This window comes from Hyperoodon ampullatus, assembly GCF_949752795.1.
Source record: "Hyperoodon ampullatus genome assembly, chromosome: 11".
Classification (NCBI taxonomy): domain Eukaryota; kingdom Metazoa; phylum Chordata; class Mammalia; order Artiodactyla; family Ziphiidae; genus Hyperoodon; species Hyperoodon ampullatus.
In genome coordinates, this window is record NC_136924.1 from 23,418,307 (window position 1) to 23,446,129 (window position 27,823).

Consider the following 27,823-nt stretch of genomic DNA (forward strand, 5'->3'; position numbering starts at 1 on the left):
TCCTGTGTGAACTCACCTTGTATGTGACTGTAAGGTTTCAGTATGAGTCACACTGTGATATGAGTATGGCCTAGGAATATTCATGTACCAGATATACTTGTGTAGTGGGGGAGAAATATTTGAAATGTATACAAGTTAGTGTGTGGAAAGGTCTTCCAAATCTTATAGCTTATATATGAAAGAGGGGTCTTATCAAAAATGACAGCAATCCTAAGAATTAGCATGGCAGTAACAGATTGTAAGGCTAAAAGAAAATTTTCTACAAACTAATTTAAAAAAAATGATTTAGGGAGGCCTTCGAGATGGCGAAGGAGTAAGACGTGGAGATCATCTTCCTCCCCACAAATACATAAAAACTACATCTACATGTGGAACAACTCCTACAGAACACCTACTGAATGCTGGCAGAAGACCTCAGACTTCCCAAAAGGCGGTGAACAGATTCCCTCAGGTGACCTACACGCAGAGGCAGGGCCAAATCCAAAGCTGAACCCCAGGAGCTGTGCGAACAAAGAAGAGAAAGGGAAATTTTTCCCAGCAGCCTCAGGAGCAGTGGATTAAATCTCCATAATCAACTTGATTTACCCTGCACCTGGGGAATACCTGAATAGACAATGAATAATCTCAAAACTGAGGTGGTGGACTTTGGGAGCAACTGTAGACTTCAGTTTACAGCGCTTCTTATCATTGGTGGATTGGTTTTTTGGTTTGGTTGCTCTCCTCTTTCATTCGTTCATTATTAAGTTTTAATTTTTTAAAAATTTTTTTCTATTTTAATAACTTTATTTAATTTAATTAATTTATTTATTTTTCTTTCTTTTTGTTTCGCCCTTTTCTTCTGAGCCGTGTGGCTGACAGGGTTTTGGTGCACTGGCCAGGTGTCAGGCCTGAGCCTCTGAGGTGGGAGAGCCAAGTTCAGGACATTGGTCCACCAGAGACCTCCCAGCCCCAGATAATATCAAACGGCGAAACTCTCCCAGAGATCTCCATCTCAATGCAAAGACCCAGCTCCACTCAACGACCAGAAAGCTACAGTGCTGGACACCCCATGCCAAACAACTAGCAAGACAGGAACACACCCCACCCTTCAGCAGACAGGCTGCCTAAAATCATAATAAGGTCACAGACACCCCAAAACACGCCACCAGACGCAGTCCTGCCCACCAGAAAGACAAGATCCAGCCTCATCCATCAGAAAACAGGCACAAGTCCCCTCCACCAGGAAGCCTACACAACCCACCAACCAACCTTAAACACTGGGAGCAGACACCAAAAACAACAGGAATTACGAACCTGCAGCCTGCGAAAAGGAGACTCCAAACATAGTAAGTTAAGCAAAATGAGATGACAGAGAAATAAACAACAGACGAAGGAGCAAGGTAAAAACCCACCAGAGCAAACAAATGAAGAGGAAATAGGCAGTCTACCTGAAAAAGTATTCAGAGTAATGATAGTAAAGATGATCCAAAATCTTGGAAACAGAATGGAGAAAATACAAAAACGTTTAACAAGGACTTTGAAGAACTAAAGAGCAAACAAACAATGATGAACAGCACAATAAATGAAATTAAAAATTCTCTAGAAGGAATCAATAGAATAACTGAGGCAGAAGAAAGGGTAAGTGACCTGGAAGATAAAATACTGGAAATAACTACTGCAGAGCAGAATAAAGAAAAAAGAATAAAAAGAATTGAGGACAGCCTCAGAAACCTCTGGAACAACATTAAATGCAACAACATTTGAAACACAGGGGTCCCAGAAGGAGAAGAGAAAAGAAAAGGGACTGAGAAAATATCTGAAGTGACTATAGTTGAAAACTTCCCTAATATGGGAAAGGAAATAGTCAATCAAGTCCAGGAAATGCAGAGAGTCCCATACAGGATAAATTCAAGGAGAAAAACGCCAAGATACATAATAATCAAACTATCAAAAATTAAATACAAAGAAAAAATATTAACAGCAGCAAAAGAAAAGCAACAATTAAAATACAAGGGAATCCCCATAAGGTTAACAGCTGATCTTTCAGCAGAAACTCTGCAAGCCAGAAGGGAGTGGCAGGACATATTTAAAGTGATGAAAGGGAAAAACCTACAACCAAGATTACTCTACCTGGCAAGGATCTCATTCAGATTTGACGGAGATATTAAAACCTTTACAGACAAGCAAAAGCTAAGAGAATTCAGCACCACCAAACCAGCTTTACAACAAATGCTAAAGGAACTGCTCTAGGCAGGAAACACAAGGGAAGGAAAAGACCTACAATAACAAACCCAAAACAGTTAAGAAAATGGTAATAGGAACATACATATAGATGACTACCTTAAAGGTAAATGGATTAAATGGTCCAACCAAAAGACATAGACTGGCAGAATGGATACAAAAACAAGACCCATATACATGCTGTCTACAAGACACCCACTTCAGACCTAGGGACACATACAGACTGAAAGTGAGGGGATAGAAAAAGATATTCCATGCAAATGGAAATCAAAAGAAAGCTGGAGTAGCAATTCTCATATCAGACAAAACAGACTTTAAAATAAAGACTATTACAAGAGACAAAGAAGGACACTACATAATGATCAAGGGATCAATCCAAAAAGAAGATATAACAATTGTAAATATCTATGCACCCAACACAGGAGCACCTCAATACAAAAGGAAAATGCTAACAGCCATAAAAGGGGAAATCGACAGTAATAGTAAGGGACTTTAACACCCCACTTTCACCAATGGACAGATCATCAAAAATGAAAATAAATAAAGAAACACAAGGTTTAAACGATACATTAAACAAGATGGACTTAATTGATATATATAGGACATTTCATCCAAAAACAGCAGATTACACTTTCTTCTCAAGTGCTCATGGAACATTCTCCAGGATAGATTGTATACTGGGTCACAAATCAAGCCTTGGTAAATTTAAGAAAATTGAAATCGTATCAAGTATCTTGCGACCACAACGCTATGAGACTAGATATCAATCACAGAAAAACATCTGTAAAAAATAGAAACACATGGAGGCTAAAAAATACAGTACTAAATAACCAAGAGATCATTGAAGAAATCAAAGAGGAAATCCAAAAATGCCTAGAAACAAATGACAATGAAAACACAACAACCCAAAACCTATGGGATGCAGCAAAAGCAGTTGTAAGAGGGAAGTTTATAGCAACACAATCCTACCTTAAGAAACAGGAAACATCTCGAATAAACAACCTACCTTGCACTTAAAGCAATTAGAGAAAGAAGAACAAAAGAACCCCAAAGTTAGCAGAAGGAAAGAAATCCTAAAGATCAGATCAGAACTAAATGAAAAAGAAATGAAGGAAATGATAGCAAAGATCAATAAAGCTAAAAGCTGGTTCTTTGAGAAGATAAACAAAACTGATAAACCATTAGTCTGAGTCATCAAGAGAAAAAGGGAGAAGACTCAAATCAACAGAATTAGAAATGAAAAAGGAGAAGTAACAACTGACACTGCAGAAATACAAAGGATCATGAGAAATTACCAGAAGTAACTGTATACCAATAAAATGGACAACCTGGAAGAAATGGACAAATTCTTAGGAAACCACAACCTTCTGAGACTTAAACAGGAAGAAATAGAAAAGATAAACAGACCAATTACAAGCACTGAAATTGAGAGTGTGATTAAAGATCTTCAAACAAAGAAAAGCCCAGGACCAGATGGCTGCACAGGCGAATTCTATCAAGCATTTACAGAAGAGCTAACACATGTCCTTCTCAAACTATTCCAAAATATATCAGAGGGTGTAACACCCCCAAACTCATTCTTCGAGGCCACCATCACCCTGATACCAAAACCAAACAAATTTGCCACAGAACAAGAAAACTACAGGCCAATATCACTGATGAACACAGATGCAAAAATCGTCAACAAAATACTAGCAAACAGAATCCAACAGCACATTAAAAGGATCATACACCATGATCAAGTGGGGTTTATCCCAGGAATGCAAAGATTCTTCAATATACTCAAATCAAGCAATGTGATACACCATATTAACAAATTGAAGGAGAAAAAGCACATGATCATCTCAATAGATGCAGAAAAAGCTTTCGACAAAATTCAACACCCGTTTATGATAAAAACACTCTGGAAAGTAGGCACAGAAGGAACTTACCTCAACAGAATAAAGGCCATATCTGACAAACCCACATCGTTCTCAATAGTGAAAAACTGAAACTATTTCCACTAAGATCAGGAACAAGACAAGGTTGCCCACTCTCACCACTATTATTCAACATAATTTTGGAAGTTTTAGCCACAGCAATCAGAGAAGAAAAAGCAATAAAAGGAAACCAAATCAGAAATGAAGAAGTAAAGCTGTCACTGTCTGCAGATGATATGATACTATACATAGAGAATCCTAAAGATGCTACCAGAAAACTACTAGAGCTAATCAATGAACTTGGTAAAGTATCAGGATACAAAATTAATGCACAGAAATCTCTTGCATTCCTATACACTAATGATGAAATATCTGAAAGAGAAATTAAGGAAACACACCCCTTTACCATTGCAACAAAAAGAATAAAATGCTTAGGAAGAAACCTACCTCAAGGGACAAAAGATCTGTATGCAGAAAACTATAAGACACTGATAAAAGAAATTAGAGATGATACAAACAGATGCAGAGGTATACCATGTTCTTGGATTTGAAGAATCAACATTGTGAAAATGACTATACTACCCAAAGAAATCTACATATTCAGTGCAATTCCTATCAAACTACCAAGGGCATTTTTCACTGAACTAGAACAGAAAATTTCACAATTTGTATGGAAACACAAAAGACCCCGAAAAGCCAAAGCAATCTAGAGAAAGAAAAACGGAGCCGCAGGAATCAGGCTCCCTGACTTCAGACTATACTACAAAGCTACAGTTGTCAAGACAGTATGTTACTGGCACAAAAACAGAAATATAGATCAACGGAACAGGATAGAAAGCCCAGAGATAAAACCAGGCACATATGGTCACCTTAGTTTTGATAACGGAGGCAAGAATATACAATGGAGAAAAGATATTCTCTTCAATAAGTGGTGCTGGGAAAACAGGACAGCTACATGTAAAAGAATGAAATTAGAACACTCCCTAACACCATACACAAAAATAAACTCAAAATGGATTAAAGACCTAAATGTAAGGCCAGACACTATCAAACTCTTAGAGGAAAACATAGGCAGAACACTCTATGACATAAATCACAGCAAGATCCCTTTTGACCCACTTCCTAGAGAAATGGAAGTAAAAACAAAAATAAACAGATGGGACCTAATGAAACTTAAAAGCTTTTGCACAGCAAAGGAAACCATAAACAAGACAAAAAGACAAGCCTCAGAATGGGAGAAAATATTTGCAAATGAAGCAACCAACAAAGGCTTAATCTCGAAAACATACAAGCAGCTTATTCAGCTCAATATCAAAAAAACAAACAACTCAATCCAAAAATGGGCAGAAGGCCTAAACAGACATTCCTCCAAAGAAGATATACAGATTGCCAACAAACACATGAGAGGATGCTCAACATCACTAATCATTAGAGAAATGCAAATCAAAACTACAATGAGGTATCACCTCACACCAGTCAGAATGGCCATCATGAAAAAATCTACAAACGATAAATGCTGGGGTGGGTGTGGGAAAAGGGAACCCTCTTGCACTGTTAGTGGGAGTGTAAATTGATACAGACACTATGGAGAACAGTATGGAGGTCCCTCATAAAACTAAAACCAGAACTACCATACAACCCAGCAATCTCATTACTGGGCATATACCCTGAGAAAACTGTAATTCAAAAAGAGTCATGTACCACAATATCCACTGCAGCTCTATTTACAATAGCCAGGACATGGAAGCAATCTAAGTGTCCATGGATAGATGAATGGAGAAAGAAGAAGTGGCACATATATACAATGGAATATTACTCAGCCATAAAAAGAAACGAAATTGAGTTTTTTTTAGTGAGGTGGATCTACCTAAAGTCTGTTATACAGAGTGAAGTTAGTCAGAAAGAGAAAAACAAATACCGTATGCTAACACATATATATGGAATCTAAAAAGAAAAAAGGTTCTTAAGAACCTAGGGGCAGGACAGGAATAAAGACACACACGTAGAGAATGGACTTGAGGACGTGGGGAGGGGGAAGGATAAGCTGGGACAACGTGAGAGAGTGGCATGGACATATATACACTACAAAATGTAAATAGATAACTACTGGGAAGCAGCCACATAGCACAGGGAGATCAGCTCAGTGCTTTGTGTCCACCTAGAGGGCTGGAATAGGTATGGTGGGAGGGAGATGCGAGAGGGAGGAGATATGGGGACATATGTATATGTATAGCTGGTTCCCTTTGCTACACAGCAGAAACTAACACACCGTTGTAAAGCAATTATACTCCAATAAAGATGTTAAAAAAAACTGATTTAGATCAACCATTCTAGAAGACAGATGTAATTTTTTCTATAGCAGCATTGTCCAATAGAAATATAATGTGAGCATGTATATAATTTTAAATTTGATAGCAGGCACATTTAAAAAAATGTTTTAAATAGATAAAAATAATTTTATTAATATATCTGTTTAACCTAATTTATCCAAAATATTGTCATTCCAATTACTAATAAAATATTTTATATTCCTTTTTGTGTACTAAGTCTTTATAATCTGAAGTATAATTTTCACTTTCAGCATATTTCAATTCAGACATTGGAAATATATGATCTGTATTTAGATTTTATAAAATTACAGTGGAAGAAGTAGATTCATATGACCAAGTTATTCTAAACATATTTAAAATCTTTCAAATAACTGAATTGAGTTTAACAATAATTTTCCTTTAATATTTATATCCACATTGACAAAACTGTTTCATCACTTTTAGAAGAACTGATTTGATTTGACATAAAATATTTTCAGTTTCAAAACTATGTCTGCCCAGTTTAAGTAAGTTCCCTGACTCAGCATTATTAATAGAAAGTCAAAGGGGTATTACATAAATTTAAATTACAAGCTTGGATCCTACTAAAAATAGTTTTAAGATGTTTTGTTGGACATTTAATTCTGATTTTAAGCAAGTAATTTCCACAGGTTCTTTGAATGTTGAGAGCAAATTTCTTATCAAGTTTACTGTGTGTTTGCTGAATGTACCTCATTATTTTACACTTACTTATCTTTACATTTTTTTTAGACAACAAACAGCTTTTTCAGTTTGCTGTGCCATGGCAAATTACAGTTGCCATCATCATGAAATTTGTGACATACTATATTCCAGTCTTTCTTTCCTTTACTTCTCCAGACATTGAAGTATAAGGTGAAAAAGAAGATGAGGTGAGGGGAATGGGGAAGCACTGGTCATTTTAGGAAAGCCCCAGGCCTTTCTTGGTCTACTGGAACTCATCATGCCTCCTAGCCCTCTCAAACTGTATGACTGCATGGAGAGGACCTACAAGTTTCTACAGCTGATTAACAGTGAAAAGACAGTCTTTGCTTGCAGACAACTGCACTCTCTATGAACAGTTACAATAATATACAGCTAGTGGGAAGCAGCTGCATAGCACAGGGAGATCAGCTTGGTGCTTTGTGACCATCTAGAGGGGTCGGATAGGGAGGTGGGAGGGAGATGCAAGAGGGAGGAGATATGGATATATATGTATATGTATAGCTGATTCACTATGTTATAAAGCAGAAACTAACACACCATTGTAAAGCAACTATAATCCAATAAAGATGTTGAAAAAAAAAGAAAGTTGCAAACTAATGGGTATGTATGATTCTATTTTGGTAAAAATGAACAAAATGTATATGTATATACATATTTGTGCTTTTCCATGCTAGTATGTGTAAGGAGACAGTTAAAGGATATAGACTGAGCTGTTAGCATTGTTTAAATGAAGGTGGGTTAGGAAATGGGAACAATAAGGTCAGGCAAAATGGGGGAAATTATTAGTATTCCTTTATAAAATTATGTATTCTACTATAGGCTTTAATTCAGTAGTACAAGCATATATTTATTTTATAATTTGTAAGCCATCCAATAAAGGGGGAAAATAACTTTTCAAATATAATGATTTACATTTTTTATTGTTGATTCCTAATTTCATTACACTATAATCTGAGATTGGGGCCTGATTCCCTGATGTGTTGAGACTGCCTCTGTGACCTAGTAAATGGTCAATTTTTCTAAGTGTTTATGTTGGCGTGAGAAGACATATGTATTGTCTATTGATGGGTACAGAGTTCTAGATATTAAATCAAGCTTGTTAATTGTATTATTCAACTGTCTACATTCTTATGTTTCTTCATTTTTCAAAATTCTGAAATATGGTATATTAAAATCTTACACAAATTGTGAATTTCAGTTTTTATTCAAAGTTCTATCAATTTTGGCTTCTAATATTTCAAGGCAAAGCTGTGTGTGAAAAAATTTATGACTTTTATAACCTTCTTGGTATTGTGTTTTACCCTTTTGTTGTTATACCGTACCTCTCTTTATCTCTTTTGTTTTTAAATTTCAACTATATTTTGATTGATAATATTGCTTAAATGCCTTTCTTTAGGTTGGTTTTGCTTGATCTTTTGCTTTTGTAACCCCAGTTGTATCATTTTCATTTAGATTTGACTCCTGTAAAAAACACATAGCAAGATTTTTTAAATTACATCCAATATGATCATCTTTGTCTTTCATTAATTATTTTCTACTTTGTATTTTTGGTTCACCAGTGTTACTCTTTGCTTTACTTATTTTTTCCAGATTTAGGGACTTTATAATTAATAAAGACTCCTTTATTCTTTTATTTTCCATTATTGGTTTGGAAGATATAAAAATATGTTTCTAATTTTTAGTGGTTTCTCTTAAAATTTTTACTGGAAATGCTTTTAACAAACAAAAAAAAGTTAAAAAGTCATTATATGTATTTGTTTCTCTAGTTCTTTAGTGCACTTTTCTTACTCTCTGGGGGAAATTTAACACCCTAGCTGCACTTCAGCAGTAGGCCTGACTTCTGGCTCCCACTTCAGGTGAAGCATTTTTTAGATTCCATTACCCTGAGGGATACAATCTCCCTACAGACCCTTCCCATTTCTGGGTCCAGTCACCAGCTGGTCTGCCATTTAGATTCCACTTTCTATTTTGTGTTTCTGATCTGATTGAGCATGGAGATATTGTCTTTGTTTTTCAGCACAGCTAAAATTTATAATTTTCTCATCATATATTTTATCCTTCATCATTGTTTTGATGCATTGGAAAACTGGGGGTCACTTTAAAATAAATCTGGCAGATATTGCCAAGTTGACAGGTCATATTATATGATCAGAAAAACATATTAACTGATTTAAAAATCAATAGAATACAAATGTATATATACCAGATGTTCATTCTCAATTATGGAAAAGCTGTGCACAGCAACAACAACAAAAAAAAAAAATGGGAAAGGAATAAACCAGAATGATAACATTAGTTGCTCTGATAGGTAGGATTCGGGGAAAATACTTTATTCTTGCACAAAATTACTAAAATAATTTATTTAATTTTATGATGAGAACATAAACTTATTTTTAAAAAGCTACTAGAAGAAAAAGTAAGCATTGTATTAGTGGCTATGTTGAAAATTTTTATATTATACTAAAAAATAACAACAATCCAACAGGATTTCCTAAGGCAAACATTTAGTTAAAAGATATTCAAAATGAGCTTATCTGTTCAGAAAAATTTGTGTTGCTATGTCTCAGAATTTAGATGAATCACATTTTTCCACACTCGGTTACAGTAATCAAAGTATGCTTCACCTGATATGATGATCCAGGAACCTCATTCTTGCCTGTGACAATGTCTGCTTAGTACTTTTCAATTTTTTATGGAAAGGAATGCTAGCTAGGTTCACTTCTCTTGACTTGTTTGTGGCACAGTTTTTAGCATTCCATTATTCTCATTTCATTTCCTCTATTCACAGGTGAGAGACACTAGGTGACTATTTGGTAATGAATTGAATGGTTCTATAGAAATTAAAAGCATAGAAAACCTATGTGATTAAATGGCACCTGCAGTTTCTTCTCTGGGTTCTGTGTATAAAGAACAGAATAGGATCTCCTACAGAGAATGAATGTGGCCAACTCTGGCAGTAAAATATATAACTCTGGATGCAATAATGGTCTATTTGAGTCCTTTTGACTCTCAGTATCTAGAATGCTTTGAGCTTTTATTTAGCAATATATTATAGATAAAACCTCTCCTAATATTTCATGTCTAATATGTTTTCTTTTTCTTCATGTCTCATACACCTAAGGACCTGGAAAATAGTAAGTCCTCAATAAATAGTTGTGGAACAAATGAATGAATAAATGAATGAATCATGAAAAGAGACAGTTCTAAACAGTGCTTTGCAGCACTGGGGAAGAGCTATGAATAATAAATACGCTGACAGTCACAGTGAATTCTCATCTCTTTCAACAAATTATTCATCTGTTTTGATGTAGTTTCTTCTACTGCAATAGGAGATAACGATGATAAATGTAATGAAATGATAGATCTGGAAAGTTTTAGTGCATTAATTCTTGACTGAGATTAAATAAAATTACTTTTAATTATCTACTCTTCTTAACTATTCAAACTTAGTCTGTCAATACCCAAAAGTAATACAAAAGAAGAAGCTATTTCTGTCTTTTCCATTTGTTACAAATTACTTCTGAGAGACCAACAGAAAAACAGAACAATCCATTATGGGTTTCTCAGATTTATGTATTCTAATACAAATGTAAAATGTAATATATTGGATAAAATCTAGCATAAAATATATTAATTTAAATGGTTACTTTTTAAATGTATAATGTGACTGTAGTTGGGTGGCAGTTAATTTTGCTAATGTTACTTAATTAAGAGTGTAGGAGTCCCTAAAGAGAGAACTAGTAGTCTTAGTGTAATATTACATTAATAACACAGCCTCTATGGAAAAGACTATAAAATGAATTAGTGAGCTTGCCAGTAGATGAATCTGACATGTCTAGACAGTGTAGGGAGAAAAAAAAAAGATCTTAAATAGAAGACTATAAGCATTATACAAGATTTCTTTAAGACTATAATTTTAGTATAATGTGATTTCCAACTTAATGCTATATGTAGCAGCTGCTAAACAGAACAACATTAATAAGGGAGTCCATGAAATAACAGCTTAATCATCAGAGTGGATTGAAACTGCACAACTGTAAATTCCCATGAGATCTAATAATATTTTCTCTTTTACAAGCATTGAGAATAACTCTTGTCAAGTGTTCAACCAGTCCACCAAACAAGATAATCTAAATTAAAATATTCTGAATATGAGCAAAACCATAAGTTAAAAATCAATCTTTAACAGATAAAGGTTTATTGCAAGGAAGTTTCAGTATTTTATAGACAGTATCCATCCTTAGTCTATTCAACTTTCTTTCGTCAAAGATGGAAATCACCTACATATTTAACATTAACTAGATAAATGTGAATTGTTTTGATATGAGCTACTTTAACTTTCTAGATGACTAAGTTATTTTTAATTTTCTAATTATAAAAACAGTATGTGTTAACTGTAGAAATTTTGGACAATAAAAAAGGTATGAAAAAAATTAAAATTACATGTTATCCTAGCATCTAGAGATAGTAAAATGACTATGATATCTTCCTGGTCTTTTTTTTTTTCCATGCACATACACATAATATTAGTTTGCAACCAAGTTTGTATCAAATGGTAAATGTACATTCATTCATTCAACAGCTATTTATTCAGGGGCAACTATGTGCTGTTATAAAAATTTGAATAAGTAGATATTATTTGAAAACATTATTTTTAATGATTGTATATTATTTTATCCTTTTATCATTATTACTTAAGCAGTCTCTTGTTTTGACTTTGGGGTTGCCTCCAATTCATCCACTTATTTTAGACTGATTAGAACATTCCTCAGTACCACTTCACAGATGGGCACAATATAGCTCTATCACAAACCACTAAACAAGTTTCCAACTCTTTCTATTTTGTTTGAAAGGAAAACTTCAATATTTATCCTGCAAATCAAAAAAAAAAAAACCTTCAAAATCACGTGTTTAACTTAATAAATAATTAATTAATGAACTGTGAATGCGGTTAAGAATATGATCTCTAGAGTGAAATATCCTGTATGCAAATTCCAGTACTGACATTTTCTAAAAAGCTCCAAGCTTTTCTGTGCCTTGTTTCCCTTTCTGCAAAATAGTAATGATAAAACTACTTACTTCATACATAGCTTAAGATTAAATAAGTTAATATGCATAAAATAAGTAGTCAATAACATTAGCTATTATTATTTTTTCATTAATATTTACTGAGTGTCTTTTATGTGGCAGCAATTTTGCTAGAAACTATGGTTGCAACTGGAGAACAGGCAAGATTATGAACTCTACAAGACAAAAAACTAAAACAGATATTACAATAAGTAACCCCAAAATAATGACATAATCTCAATCAAAACTAAGAGGTCTAAAGGAAAATTAAATTAGAAGGTGCTAAAAAATTAGAAAACAGAGGCATCCATATACATACTTAGTCTGGGGCACAGGTATGTGTGGGTTCCCACAAAGGTGGTTTCCCTGAATAATAATACAAGTTATTTACTTGGGAGAAGGAGAAGGAAAAGGGACAGTAGAAAGAGACATTGCTTCAGGCATGTGAAGGCCCACAGATAGAAAGGAGCTGCCCCTATTAAAGAACTAAAAGGAACTAAAGAGGGCCAGTTGGAAAGGTAGAGACTGGTGTGACATGAGGACATTGTGTGAAATGAAAAGGAAAAAAAAAATCACCTTATTCAGGGCCTTTCGAACCTTACTAGGGATTTGGGTCATCTTTCTAAGAGCAGTGGCATGTCACTAAGAGAGGAGTGATGCACTCAGATTTGGCTGCAATGTGAATAATAAATTCAAGGAAGGCAAATAGGCAAATAATATTTTATTATTAAAATAATCCAGAAGAGTAATTGGTGATGGTAGAGATTAAGAGAAGCAGATAGATTTGAGAAGTAGTTAGGGATCAATAGTAAGTTACAGAATTACCCTCACCCTACAATCTATTCCAGTTAAAAACCACAAGACCTGGTGACTGATTGAATATGGAAGCTAACGAAGATGGAGATTGAAAGAATGACACACAGGCTTCTGCAATCAGATGAATGATTAAGTCATTTACTAAGAGAAGGAACCCTGCATGAAGAGCAAGTTTGGAGGGAAAGACATAAGTGTAATTTTGGGGTCAAGGTATTTTTGAGACATATAAGTGGAGACATTCAATAGATGGACAGATGGATGAATGAGTGGATGGATGAATGGATGGATGGATGAGGCTGGAATTGAGAGGAAGTGGTCTAGACCAGAGAGAAATAGTTGGGAGTCTTCAGCATGTTGACTGTAACAGAAGCCATACTATGGATGAGATCACTTAGGAAGAGGGAAAAGTAAATAGAAAAGAGAGGACTTTGAGCCTTGAGGAACTCCCAACTTTTAGAACCTTGCAGAAAAATATCGGCTGTCAATATAGAGAGAGAACAGCATAAGATGAAAATCTCCCTTGGACAGCAAATGGAAGAAAAGATGTCAAGATGGAGGTGTCACTAACCTGTGAAATGCTGCTGAGAGGTTAAGAAAAATGAGGTTTGAGACATGTCCTTTAGATTTTGTGACATCAAGGTCATTGCTACCTTTAGAAAGCACCTTTCGTCATTCCCAGTAGCCTAATGGATGAGGCACTGGCCTCCTAGAAAGCACCTTTCAACAGAGCAGTGAAGACTGGAAACCTGACAAGGTGGGCTGAGAAGTGAAAGGTAAGGAAGAAAATGAACATACTAAGAATGTGAAGGGGATAGAGAGAAGAATAGCAGCTGTGGAATCAAGTGGGATCAGGGAACTTTTTAGTTCTTTATTTGTCGCTTTCATTATTAGTTGTTTCTGTTGTTTGTTATTGTTTTTCAAATGAAAAAGACTTAAACAGATTTAAATGTTACTGTGCATGGCCCAGGGAAGAAGGACAATTAAAAACACAGGAGGGCTTCCCTGGCGGTGCAGTGGTTAAGAACCTGCCTGCCAATGCAGGGGACACAGTTTCGAGCCCTGGTCCAGGAAGACCCCACATGCCGCGGAGCAACTAAGCCTGTGCGCCACAACTACTGAGCCTGCACTCTAGAGCCCACGAGCCACAACTACTGAGCCCGTGAGCCACAACTACTGAGCCCGCGTGCCACAACTACTGAAGCCCGCGTGCCTAGAGCCATTGCTCTGCAACGTGAGAAGCCACCACAATGAGAAGCCTGCACACTACAATGAAGAGTAGTCCCTGCTTGCCGCAACTAGAGAAAGCCCGTGCGCAGCAACGAAGACACAACGCAGCCAAAAATAAATAAATAAAATAAATAAATTTTTAAAAAACAACAACAAAAAACACAGGAGAGAGAAGGAGTGAATGAAAGGGTCAAATTCCTGGGAAGGCAGAGACATGGAGCACAGAGGTTGGAGCTGACCTTCCATACATAGCATTAGAAAAATACCCTCAATTTTTTATTTTTATTTATTTATTTATTTTTCTGCGGTACATGGGCCTCTCCCTGTTGTGGCCTCTCCCATTGCGGAGCACAGGCTCCGGATGCGCAGGCTCAGCAGCCATGGCTCACGGGCCCAGCCGCTCCGCGGCATGCGGGATCCTCCCGGACCGGGGCGCGAACCCGTGTCCCCTGCATCGGCAGGCGGACTCCCAACCACTGCACCACCAGGGAAGCCCAATACCCTCTATTTTAACAGGAGGAATAGGCAGGAGAAGGTGCAGGGGCAGTTGTCCTTGTAGACTTGGTGGAGGACGTTAAACTTCCACCTGATGGCTCTGATTTTCTTTTTTTTTTAACCTTTTCTTTTTGAAGTTTAGTTAATTTACAATGTTGTGTTAGATGCAGGTGTATAGCAAAGTGATTCAGTTATGCATACATATATACATATATTCTTTTTCATAGTCTTTTCCATTATAGGCTATTACAAGATATTGAATACAGTTCCCTGTGCCATACAGTAGGTCCTTGTTGCACCAATTTTCTTTATTAATTAAAATATGAGGTCATCTGCTGAGAGTAAGAGACAAGGTAGGATAAAGTATCTGAGGTTTGAGGAGAGTAAAGGAAGAGTGGACTGATGTAGTGTGGAGGGCCTGCTTGAATTTGGTGAGCATGAATTTATGAATTAATAAATGTTTACCTCATTATTATACATATTCTGACATTGTAGAGAATCTCTGTTCCACAGGATACTATATATGACATCAGAAAAAGCTTATATCCCCCACATAATCACTTTAATAAGAGTTCATTGTATTTTTAGAAATCTTATGAGTCTATGATTCACGTTATTCAGGTATAGAACAAGTAAAATTGGTTTGAGGAAAAAAAGGGATAATGTTCTGTTTGTTTAGGATGTTGTTTTCCAAATACAACAAACTTCCCCCAATTTGATCAAACTGAGATGACTACATTTTCAAATTAGTTTAACTGTCCATATGGATGAAAGAATGGTTAATTTACCAGGACTTCACTGCAGGTACTGCTGGCCTAGTTTTCTCTCTTTGCCCTTCTATAAACTAACACTGGGTTACAAATTTACCACGCAGAGATCTGACTTAATAAATGGCTAAGACAGCACTGAGCACAGAGCCAATGGCAAATAAATAATTGCTGTTTGATAAAAATGGTTCTTATCAGCAAGGCCACTGTTTGTATGTTAAAAGAATGCTTTCAAGGGGCTTAAAAATAGTTTGCTCTCTTAAATGAGTTAAACATACTCACAGAACTCATGTTGACACTACCCACTTGCTTAGCAGAGATAAACATTAGCCCTAGTCCAGTCTGAATTCTTTTAATTTCAAAAATTTGGCATTAGAATTAAGAAAGCTTCACCATTTCAAAAAATATTTTGGTATAAATAAGTTACAGAACCACCCTCACACTACTACCTATTTCAGGATACTGGAGGAGGTGTAGTGAGGTGTGGAGGATTATTCACCACATGACCTTTTTGTTTCAGGTTGACCATAGTTCAGTGAGCACATTAGCAAATTGAATAAAGGTAACCGAGACCGACACTATCCTGGCATGGTACTACTGATTGTGTCCTTTTTATCAGAGATCATTTATTCTTATCCAACAGGATTGGAACAGTCTTCACGAGTGTTGTTGTAAATTGCTCATTAATCAAAATGGATTTATTGAGCATCCATAGTGAGCAAAGCCCGTACTAAGTGATTCAAAATAACAGGTTGCCTAGTAACCATAAAATGGAAAAATTCCCGTGTAAATGAAAGGCAGATAAGAAAACATTATCTTTGATGGCACCTGACTATTTCATAAGGGATTTTTCTGCTATCATAGCCATTTTATTTTAAGGGTGATATTCATTCATTCACTCACTCATTTAATGATTCATTCATTTATGTAACTGAGTCACCACTACGATTATGTAAGGTCCTTTGCTCGATGCATTAAGGGAAATAAATACGATTCAATACTGACTAAGTAAACATGAGTCTTAGAAAATTTACCAAGCAAGGACTGGACTTCTGTTCATCTTTATTTAATGAGCCTAGTACTAGAGCAATATTATTCTTTATTCCATATAAATCTGTAGTCATTGAGGCATGAGTAAAATGCTCCTTGCAGGAGTATCCTTCATTTTCTGGTTGAATTGTAAAATCTTGTTGAATATAGATTTACTAATAAGTTGCTTTCGTATTTAAATTAAACCACTTGATATGATAAAAAATTTTTTCTTGTGGTCAGGATGAGACCTGTTTTGTACTAGCTCATCTAGTTAATAAGTAAAAGAGACCACAGAGAGGGAACTAACATCCATACTTAACTGATTTTCTGAGAAAAATACATATTCCATACCCATGAATGACAATGGCAGTTACAGCCAAGACCCTCAGGCTGCACAGCCTCTGAAACAAGCAAGTCCGGGCACGATCTGTCCCTGTAGACCCCAACACCCTAATTCACCTCTCCCATCTAGATATTGAGTTTGTGTGCTCAGTTACAGCCCCTGTATTTCTTTCTTCAGGCTGATACTAACCTGGTGTTTAAAACAACAGAAATGTATTTTCTCACAGTTCTAGAGGCTGGAAGTCCAAAATCAAGGTGTTGGCAGAACTAGTTCTTCCTGAGGGTTGTGAAGAAAGGATCTGTTCCAGGCCTCGCTCCTTGGCTTTTACACGGCCATCTTCTCCCCATGTCTCTTCACATTGTCTTCCCTCTTTGCACGTCTCTGTGTCTTCCTTTTTATGAGTCATGTTGGATTAGGGCCCACCTAAAGACTTCATTTTAACTTGATGATCTCTATAAAGACCCTGTCTCCAATTCTCCAAATAAGGTCACATTCTGAGGTCCTAGGAGTACTAGGGGTTCCAATATACTTTTTTGGTGGGGGGATGGGGGCACAAATCAACGCATCACCGTCCGTCTAAAGAAATGGTCATCCCTCCACTCTCTCCACCTCTATCTTTGTCTCTCTCTATTCCTCACTGTCTTTCTTTCTCTCCAGGAAAAGCTTCAGAATGCAGTCCCTGTATATGTAGAAATCCTCATTTTGTCTGTAAAACTGAGCCAAGTTATCCAGCACAGTTAACCAAAAACTGTAGAATACATACCCTAAGATATAATTCTTTAGTTCCCTTGGCTACTATTTTCCAAATGGCAGAATCCCACGGGGAGAAGGGATGAGCTTCACTCCTACATACCTCTCAGCTTTGTTCCCGCTTCCCCCTCTTCACTGGCATTGGCTTTCTCCTGGCCATCATCATTTTCTGCTGAGCCTGCACATTGATCTCCTAATTAATCCTCCTGCCTCTAGCCTCATCTTTGTTCAATCTATCCCCCACATTGCTTCCTGAGAGATCATTCTAAAACATAAAAATCTATCATGTCCCTCCTTAAAGTCTGTCAGTGGTTTGACTCTGCTATCCAACCTTCAGCATGTCACTTCTTTTTTTATGCATTTTTCCCTAGTCTCATTCTATGCTCTAACCATGCTATATTGGGCATAGTCTGTGAATGCAGTATGTTCTTCCACGCATCTAAATCTCTGTACCCACTATTCCCTGGCCTAGAGAGCCATATATTTCCCATTCATTCATCTAACTCTTCCTTCTTTGAGGCTCAGATCAGGCACTACCTCCTGTTCTACTCTCCTGGAACACCTTATGCTCACCTCTCTCACTGAACTTATTACCCTTAATTTTAACACTTCTAAGCGCCTAAATATCAGGACTTTTACCTTTCACTCTGTTTCTTCTGCAACATGCAGCATGAGACCTAGAACACCAGAGGCACTCAATAAATGTTTACTAAGTGAGGAACTGTAGGGTAGTTACCTACCCAGTTCAATCTGAGGGCCTCCAAATGACTCATGTGCATCAAGAGAGGTCTCCTCTTCTAGAAGTCCTACCTTTAGATAATAAGGGACTTGGTAACAAAGGGAAAACATCAGTAACTCTAAGAGAAGTCCGTAACTTCCCCTAAGTTCATGAGCTTAATTAGTTGGTCCTAAGAAGGCAAAGCTAAGCATAGCAGAATGAGAGACTTGGAAGTAACTGGATCCAGGCAAAACCTAAGGTACAGCTTAATGGAATCAACAGAAGGAAAAGACGTGAACTGTTTCCTCATCCAGCCAGATGACAGTTATATTGATGCTCCCTTCTACCTGCTATGTTGTTTATGGAGGGGAATTTTGTGAGATTCACTTGATAAGGTTCCATCTAGAACTGGAACAGAAACTGCTCTGACTCTCATACTCATCCGTATTCCTATCATTAAAAAAACAATTCTTCCATTTTTAATTCTGGACTCCCTCACCCCTAGGATTCACAATCACAGACCAAAGTGCAAAGACTACCAATCATTATAAATTAAGCCTAGGTCAGCTAAGCAAATTGGTTTCTTTTATACTGAATCCAAATGATTGAACACAATTGGGGAAAATTATGTACCCATGCAAATTAACTCTTATCCCATTTAGAAAACAACAATAACAACAAACAACGCAGGCATTGTTGAAGTTTGTATTTTCCAAATGTATCTGTAAGAATATCTTTTTACGATATGGCTTCAATAACACTTTTCCATAAAGGGGAAGGGGAATTAAATTCCCTCCAGTTAAATATATGCAGGCTCTTGTCTACAATGGAAGCGATGTTGCCTTCTGAAGCTAAATTATAAGAAGTAACATAGCTTCTGCCTCGTTCTCTTAGGATACTTCCTCTTGGAACACTTTTACATACCATGCTGAAGTCCAAGTAGCCCATTCCAGCCATATGAGTAAGGATCTGTCTTGAGAATAGATCCTCCAGCCCCCAGTCAAGTTGCCCCAGTTGATACCACTTGGGGCAGAAAGACTCTATCCCTGCCAAGCCCTTCCCAAAATGCAGATTTATAAGCAAAATAAATGCTCAAACATTAAGTGTTGAGGTGGTTTGTTACATAGCAATCAATAAGCAGAACAGATTCTAATACTTGAAAACAGGGTGCTGTCATAATAAAAATTTTAAATACACGGCACTAATTTTGTGAATGAGGCAGCAGGCAAAAGCTGGAAGAGCCTCAAAATGAGTGCTTGTGAAAGGCTAAAGGCCAAGAAGAGGATTCGTGGAAGTCTAAAAAGCTATGAGAAAGCTGTTGTTGAAGGCTTAAATAGGACAGCAAATGTAATCATTGGAACCTAAAGGCAGGGAGTCATTTACAATAAAGTAGAGGAAAGTTTGGCAACATTGACTTCTGCAATAACACTGAGAAAAGAAATTGAACCAAATGAACTCTATGATCTAGCTAAAGAGATTTCCAGGCAGAATATTTAAAGTCAACCCAGCTTCATCTGGCTGCCCATGATAACATGCCAGTAGAGAGAGGAACTAAAGAATGACCCACTAAATACAAAGAGGCCAGAAATTTCTGGGTACAAAAACAAAACTGGTTTCTCATTTCTAGCTGCTCCAAATGGCAAACAATCCTCAAATAAATAAGGCCAATGACCAAATGTGGGTGAGATACAAGATCATATGTTAAGACCTAAGAAAGATCTCAGGTAGTGCCACATAGAAACTTTAAGCCAGACAAAAGACCATCTAAGGATTTAAGGGCATGCCTCATAGCTCCTCCTTGTTTAATAACAGGGTTCCTAAGAACCTCAAGGACATTGTCTCACAGAATTCTTATAAGGAGCACAAGGCAGAGAAAAACTTATATGAAATATAAGCTTTTGTCTAATGGAGTATAAATCGAAACACAGGAAGTCCACAAAGTTTTAAAAGAAAGTAGATCAGTAGATTATCTCTGTAATATAAAATGAAAAGAGATAATAAGAAATGAAAAGAGGTCTTTTGACCCCTAATCTTCTATAGGCAGTAAGCAAGTGAGAAAGATACTCAGCTGTAAACATGGGTTACTTTTTATGGAAAAAGAAGAATGACTTGGAGGGTGGAACCAAGAGCCACAGAAACCAATTACTACTCCATTATACTAAGCCTTAATCAAGTAACTGTGCTTGATTAGATTCAGAATTCCCACAGACTAGTGATGGCTGCATGCCCTATTATCCCTGTGTTTGAATGGGAGTGTCAATTGTGGTTTTCCTATGCCTTTCCCACTCTTATGTTATGGGACAGGAGACTGGTAACTTGTCTCTTTAGTTCACAGGTCACCATTGCCAAGAGCGAAGGTAGTCAAGGACCTATACCATAAGAACTGCACCAGGACGACTCACACATACCTGAACCTAGTCTGGGAGTTCATGCAGAATGAGCTGATGTTTGGGAATCCTGAAGGAAAAAAATGAGTGTAATTTGCATAGGAAAAGGATATAAATCATTGTGACCAGAGGGCAGACTACGGAGGATTATATTTTCAAAAAATGACAGCAAAAATATCTGCCATCTTATATTCCTCAAAATACCTTCAAGCTTATCTTTTATTTATAAAAGATAATGGTCATTTTATAGTCTATATCTGATAATTCCAGTATTTGAAGTCTTTCAGGTGTGTATCTGTTCATTCTTATTTCTGTTGATTCTTGTTTGGGGATCTTTTTCTTTTAGGTTTAATCTTTGTAAACTGATCATTTTAATTGCAAAAGTATTTATAGGAATTATTTGGGGCCTAGGAAGATAATACATTCCTCTCTAGATGTTTACATTTGCTTCTGCTTGATGACTGAGGGTATTACTTTAAACTAAATTCATGGACTGATGTTTTTTAGACCATATGGATGATACGTTTTGGGTGCAAACCTGTGTGAGGACCAGCTTATGGTTACAACTCCTCAGGAATTTCTCCCCTTGTTCTGCTCACAAATCATCTTTTCAGACCTTGCAGTCTCCTTAGAATGAAGGTTATGAGGCAGGACTATTTCTGATTACTGTGAGGGTGTAGCCCCTGTACTCCTAGCTCTATGGAGGAAGGATTTCCTATTAGAATCCTCATGCTGAGCAGGCACAGAGATTTGTTTTCTGTACACAAATCCATAGAGGACTTGAGCACCAAAGTTCAACAGCAGGTTCAGCAAATTCCCTCAGGACAAAAGTGGCTTTAATGCTCCACTGGCTTCCCACCTTCACCAATCTACTGCCTGATTATTTCTTACTAATATACTGATAAAAAGAAGTTCCTAATTTAAATGTTATTCACTTTACATAATCTTCCTGTCACCTTTTTGATGCTTTTAAGTTTTCCTTTTCTGTATTTTTATCCAGCACGTTTATTGGTTTTCAGCAGGAGAATTTTTCTAAGCCTATTAGTCTTGTTACCTGGGTCCATGTCTTTTTCATCCCTGTATCCTCAGCATGCAAAGCAATGCCTGGCATGTGAAGGAACTCAGTTTGTTTTTGATTGTTTAATGAATACACAATGCTTTCATTCCTGCTTCCACCAACCCTAACTTAACACCCTTACTCCCATTCCCTAATTAAGACTCTTTTAAATTTTCATACATATATACCGTCCATTTTCCTCCATTAACTGAGTTTTGCCCCTGATTTCCCCACTATTTTCCCCTGTGACCTCTCCTACAGATCTTTCATTCAACTCTCATTCTTATCATCTCTCAGCACTGTCTTCACTCTCCATGACTGCTTCTGAATCACTCACTATTCTACCTTCATCCGAAATCTGCTGCTCATCTGATGATTATGTTATCCTATTATAACACACTTTTTCTGATTTTATTGTTATCATATGTGGACTTCCAGGCATACCTCCACATTTCTTGAGTATTTCAGTACTTGGTTCACACTTTCTATTCCACTTTATCTCCTAATATAATGCAGCAGCATAACTAACCTAGTGTTTAAGAGTACAAGTGGACAACACAAATTCAAGTCCCAGAACCATCTGCTGTTAACATGTAACCTTGGGAGGTTACCTAATATTTTGGTGCCTCACTTTCCTCACTGTAAATTGGTAATAATGGCATTATTACCTTACAGCATTGTAAGAATTATGTGAAGTAATGTATATAAAGCACTTATAATAGTATCTGGCACACAGTAAATGCTCAATAAACTTTAACTATTTTCATGATTATGCTCTTACCTCATCCTAAAATATTCTTTCTGCATGCTTATGATTCATACAACACCCTGGCCTCAATGCTTCTCAAAAATCTACTTGTTCACTTCTATAAAATACCATAGCATATTACTTAAAATGGTATTTCTGAATTTTACTTTAACCCTTCTCAACATCTAGCTCTTCTTTTCAGTCAATAACCTTTTACAGTACTCAGAAATTGAACCCATAGGGAAGTACCTATTTTCTTTGTATTCATAATGCTCTACCTTCTCTTCTCTCTGAGAGAAGCAATGTCTGTGTTTTCTTAGACTAGCTTAATCTTAATTTCTACCTATTCAATTCTCTCTTTTTACTCTTTGTCTTCAATCTCTTGCTCTCCACCAGCAAATTCCTCCAACTTGTAAACCTGACCAAGTCTTACTTATCCTAAAATAAACTATCCATTTCCCCTTCATACCACTTTCTTTTCATGTTAGCATCATATCTCTTCTTCTAATCCTCTTCAAAGGGTAACCTGTATTCTCCACTCCCATTTCCTTATTTTGCATTTCCGAGTGTCTCACTGTTAACTTCCAGAAATCTGGTTTTACCACATCACTTCTTAAACTTACTATTCAAAGATAGGCAGCAATTGGATTATCAAACCAAAAAAAAAAAAAAAAAGCCTCTCCTCAGAACTTCTCCTACAACTTCTTTGCAGCTTTGAATATGCTGACCACCCACCTGAAGCTTTCCTCCCTCATTAGCTTTCATGTTAACTACTGTGCATTCTTTCTTAGAGGCAGTGGCAAAGGAACAGAATGCAAACATGATGGTAGTCAAAAACTCATGTTCAAGCAAAGGTCCCCCAATGTATAGATCTTAAATAAGACACTTAGCTCCAATCTCCTTATCAGTAAAATAGGCATAATATTTGTTTGCCTTGCTCACCAGTTTATAATGCAAAAAATAAAACAGTGAATCTGAAAATACCACAGAAGAGATAAAATACACAAAGTAGCTGAGTATGCTTTGATAACCTGTAAGCAGATAGGATGCAGGAAAGTATACTGAAAGACTCTTGCTACCAAATTTGCTATGAACTCTAAAGAACCCAATGTTTTGTATCTGACCTAGAAGGTTTTTCACCATCTCCATGAGGGTCTTGTCGAGAAGTTAAGAGACTTCACATCAAACATGCTCTAACTTACCTGGACTCACTTCAAAATGCAAAAAAATAAAAGTAAAAATCATTGTGACTATACTGGGGCACTTTCATTTTTTAAATATTGTGGGAAATCTAAATATTAATGACACATCTTCACACATGCAGGCATATAAACTGAATTGGTCCAAATGTCAGTAAGAAATATTACCAGTTCTTGGAGAAGGGGCCCTTGCAATTTCTAAGGAGCAAGGTTTCTTTGTAACTGCTGTGTCCATGAGATCACATAGAAAGTTCTCATTTTCTGAAGGAAATGTATCCAGAGAAGCAGATGGTACAATTTCCATAGTGTAATTCCTCTTCTTTGGATAGGACTCCTGAAAGGAAGGAGAAAAAATAAAAATAGCTTTGTGATAAAGACACAGCCTGTTTAATTTATAAAAACTAGAAAAAATAATAAGGTTCGTCAGTTCTTCTAAAAGTGATTGACAGGTGATGGTTCATCTGTTTGAATAAGTTATGCAACAGTGTAACCCCAATATTATCAGTGATCTTTTTAGAAGGGTCTTTATAATTTGGTTCCCCTGACATTATCAGGGGAGGTCCTGATCTCCTGTCATGAGATTTTTTTGTAATATATGTGTACTTTCTACTTGTGGCATAAACTGTTGTTTAACTAATCCACAGTCATTCCCACAACTTTACTCCTTTGCTTGCTTCCTAGAGATATGACTCAGGTTTTGGCCAGTTAGATATAAGGGGAAATTTGCTGGGAGGCTTCTGGAAAAATATTTTTCTTCAAAGAAAAGACATGTAAAGAGGCTTTTTAAGAGCCTTGGCTTTCCTTGGTTTCCTCTCTGCATGCAGCCTTGATGTCTGGAGGGGGCAGGCATGTTGTAACCATAGGCAGTAAGCCTCTTACCTTAAAAAGCTAACAGGCCAAGAATGGCAACAGAAGGGTAAAAAAGCCTGGGACCTAGATGGTATCACTGAGCTGCTCAAATAGCCCCAGGACCAGTTTCTTCAGGCTTGTTAAGCAAATATTAAAGTTCTTATTGTTTGAGTCATTGCTAATTGGGTTTTCAGTCACTTAGAAGTGAATGCTTTCCCACCCAGCACACTTCCTTGGTGAATACTGCTAACTAATATACTAAGGTTACTCTTTTCAGGCTAGGATAAAATTAAGGTCCAATTCTATATTACTGATTCTTCAATATATTGAAAAACTGGAATTTGTTTCATTTTTACAAGATCTTTATTTCTTATATAAAGCATTAATGGTCAGCAAATATTTACTGGGCATCTATCATATACATCTAGGACTGTGCTAACTGCTGGAGATTTATAAAAACGAATAAGACATAATCCTTGCCCTCAGAAAGTTCACAGTTTACTAGAGAAGCAAAACAGATTATCTGCATGATGAATTTCACAATTAATCATGTTTTACTTTTGATATTTGTTATCTTTATAAACCATACTTCACTATCAAAAGAAAAAGACAAGAAGAAAAATTAACTCACTTTCAAAAAATCTTCTAAGATATATCCAAGGGTTGGTAAAGATTTAGTACAAGCTCCTATTTTCTTCTATAATGATACTTACAGTATAGTAGAATAAGTATTCAAGGTCAGTGTAATTGCTTTCAGACTATACCAGACCCTCACACATCAAAGAGTCAATTATGTTCACTCTATTCTATTGAAAGCAGGAAATTGGGAGTAATTTATTTTTAACAACAAAGGGTGACAAAGTTGAAAGCGTCCAGAGGAAAGCAATCAGGATGGTATGTGATTTAAAAACCATGTTACAGAAGAAATGATGAAAGGAACTGCAGTGTTCTATCCCAGAGAAGCCTTACAGCTGCATAATAGTTTTCTCAACATATTTGAAAGTCTGTCCCTCAAGAGCTATCCCACAAAGTGGGGAAGGGGGTAAGTTGTTGTGGTAGATTTATTCTAAAGTTCTTAAAAGTAGAACAAAGAGCAATGTTTATTAGTCAAGGAGGGCAAATTTGGGCCAACACAAAAAATAATTTTCTGTGAATTAACAATTTTCTGTGAATTAACAATATTATCTTCTAAAATAAAAATGCACTGACCGGGCTTCCCTGGTGGTGCAGTTGTTAAGAATCCACCTGCCAATGCAGAAGACACGGGTTCGAGCCCTGGTCCAGGAAGATCCCACATGCCACAGAGTAACTAAGCCCATGTGCCACAACTACTGAGCCTGTGCTCTAGAGTCCGCATGCCACAACTACTGAAGCCCACGCACCTAGAGCCTGTGCTCCACAACAAGAGAAGCCACCACAGTGAGAAGCCCAGCCCGCGCACTGCAACAAAGAGCAGCCCCTGCTCGCCGCAACTAGAGAAAGCCCACATGCAGCAACGAAGACCCAATGCAGCCAATAGTAAATAAATAAATTAAAAAATAAAATAAAATAACAGGCAAAGATAAATATTTTTAAAATGCACTGATAATAATTAGCTAAAAATAGCACTAGACAGCAACAGAATTCCTCATTAAGTGGAAATGTTTACACAGAACTATCTATTGATAAAACTATGTATAAAACACACCAGGTAACTGTAAACTCCATGAAAGCTGGAATTTCTCTTGTTCACCACTCTATCCCCAAAATCTAATATAACTGCTGCCACATAATGGGTCCTCAATAAATATTTTGATCAACTGAACAGTCTCATGTCCTTTCAAACAAATCTGAATACCAGTTAGGGAAAGGATAATGCCTTTTAAAGATGTAAATTACTTTACTCTTCTGGTTTTTTTAAATTATTGTTTACTGCTTTGCATATCACAAGTGAAAAAAATGAGATTACAGTAAGATTGTAATAAGCCTATGAAAAAAGAGTCTCCAGCTTAAACCCTAGTTCATCCTAAAATTAATCAGAACAACCCATTCTTCATGAATTTGATTAAGTTGGACTTTTACTGTGTTTATAAAGAATTATGAGGATTTTAAAGGCCTTGAAAACTACTTTGAAATTTAAGCACACAGGGTGAGTTAGTATATTAGGTATATATATTTATTAGAGAAATATTAGAAACTATAAAGAAAGAAAAAAAAGTATCACATGAAAACCCAGCATGCTCAGATAACTAATAGTAACATTTTGGTGTATATTCTCCCAGATGGCTTCCGTGTGTGTAGACATGTGGGTGTGTGCAAAGGAAAGACCAACTATTTTAAACAATAATGCAGTACACTCTCTTCTGCTTCCTAAGGGAGTGCCATCATTTCTCATTGGCGTAGAAGTCTGTAGTACGCACATGGCTTCCTTATGGAAAGTGAGGGCCCCAAGGGAAGGAGATAGTAAAACAAAGATAGCAAGGAGGAGATAGTAAAACAAAGATAGCAAAGCCGTACCTTTGTAACCAAATATTTCATATTACCAAAGAAATAGGGCATTCAACGAAATACCTGACAAGTATCCCTTGAAAGAGGATATATGAGATTATAAAATAATAAAATATATCCGCGTGTGTCCATGTTTAAGAGATTGATCTTTACCACTGAGATCTGCCCCTCCCATCCCATGCTCCCCTTTCCATTCCCACCCCTTCCCTTGGCAACCAGGGCTAAATCTTGTTCTGAATGTTGTGTTTATAATTCCCTGGATTGCTGTTAAAATTTATCTATGTATGTAAGTATCAATAAAGAATAAATGGTTTCGTACTGTATGCTTTTGAATTTCATATATATAATATAAAATGCTCTTGCTCTTCTGTGACTTTTTTCAATCAATATTATGCTTCTGAGTTTCATTTATTTTCAGTGTGATGCAGGAGTCCACCATATAGGTATACCACAAATTCATTTACACATTCTCCCAACAACAGACCTTTAAACATTTCCCAGATGTTTTGTTATTAAGAAAAATGTTGCTATGGATATTCCTGTACAAAGTACCTTCATACAAGTAACCAGGGTACATTACCTATTCCAGTAGTCATGGGACCAAGAATCAAGAATAGACACAAGATGTGAAAAATGAATGGAATCAAAAGTTCTACACAAATAGGAATTTATAGCAAGAGGTGATCATG

The 27,823-nt window shown here is 36.5% G+C and overlaps 1 protein-coding gene across 8 annotated transcripts in view; it reads right to left on the reverse strand.

Moving 5' to 3' along the window:
• The window catches only part of ANKS1B (ankyrin repeat and sterile alpha motif domain containing 1B), a gene marked incomplete at both ends in the record, with an annotated part of 1,147,860 nt that overhangs the window by 697,500 nt on the left and 422,537 nt on the right, over positions 1-27,823 (reverse strand). For all 8 annotated transcript variants that reach the window (XM_079714776.1, XM_079714773.1, XM_079714775.1 and 5 more), the window contains one exon: positions 23,967-24,132. In XM_079714776.1, the coding sequence (XP_079570902.1) occupies positions 23,967-24,132 (166 nt within the window). The remainder of the gene's footprint in view (positions 1-23,966; positions 24,133-27,823) is intronic.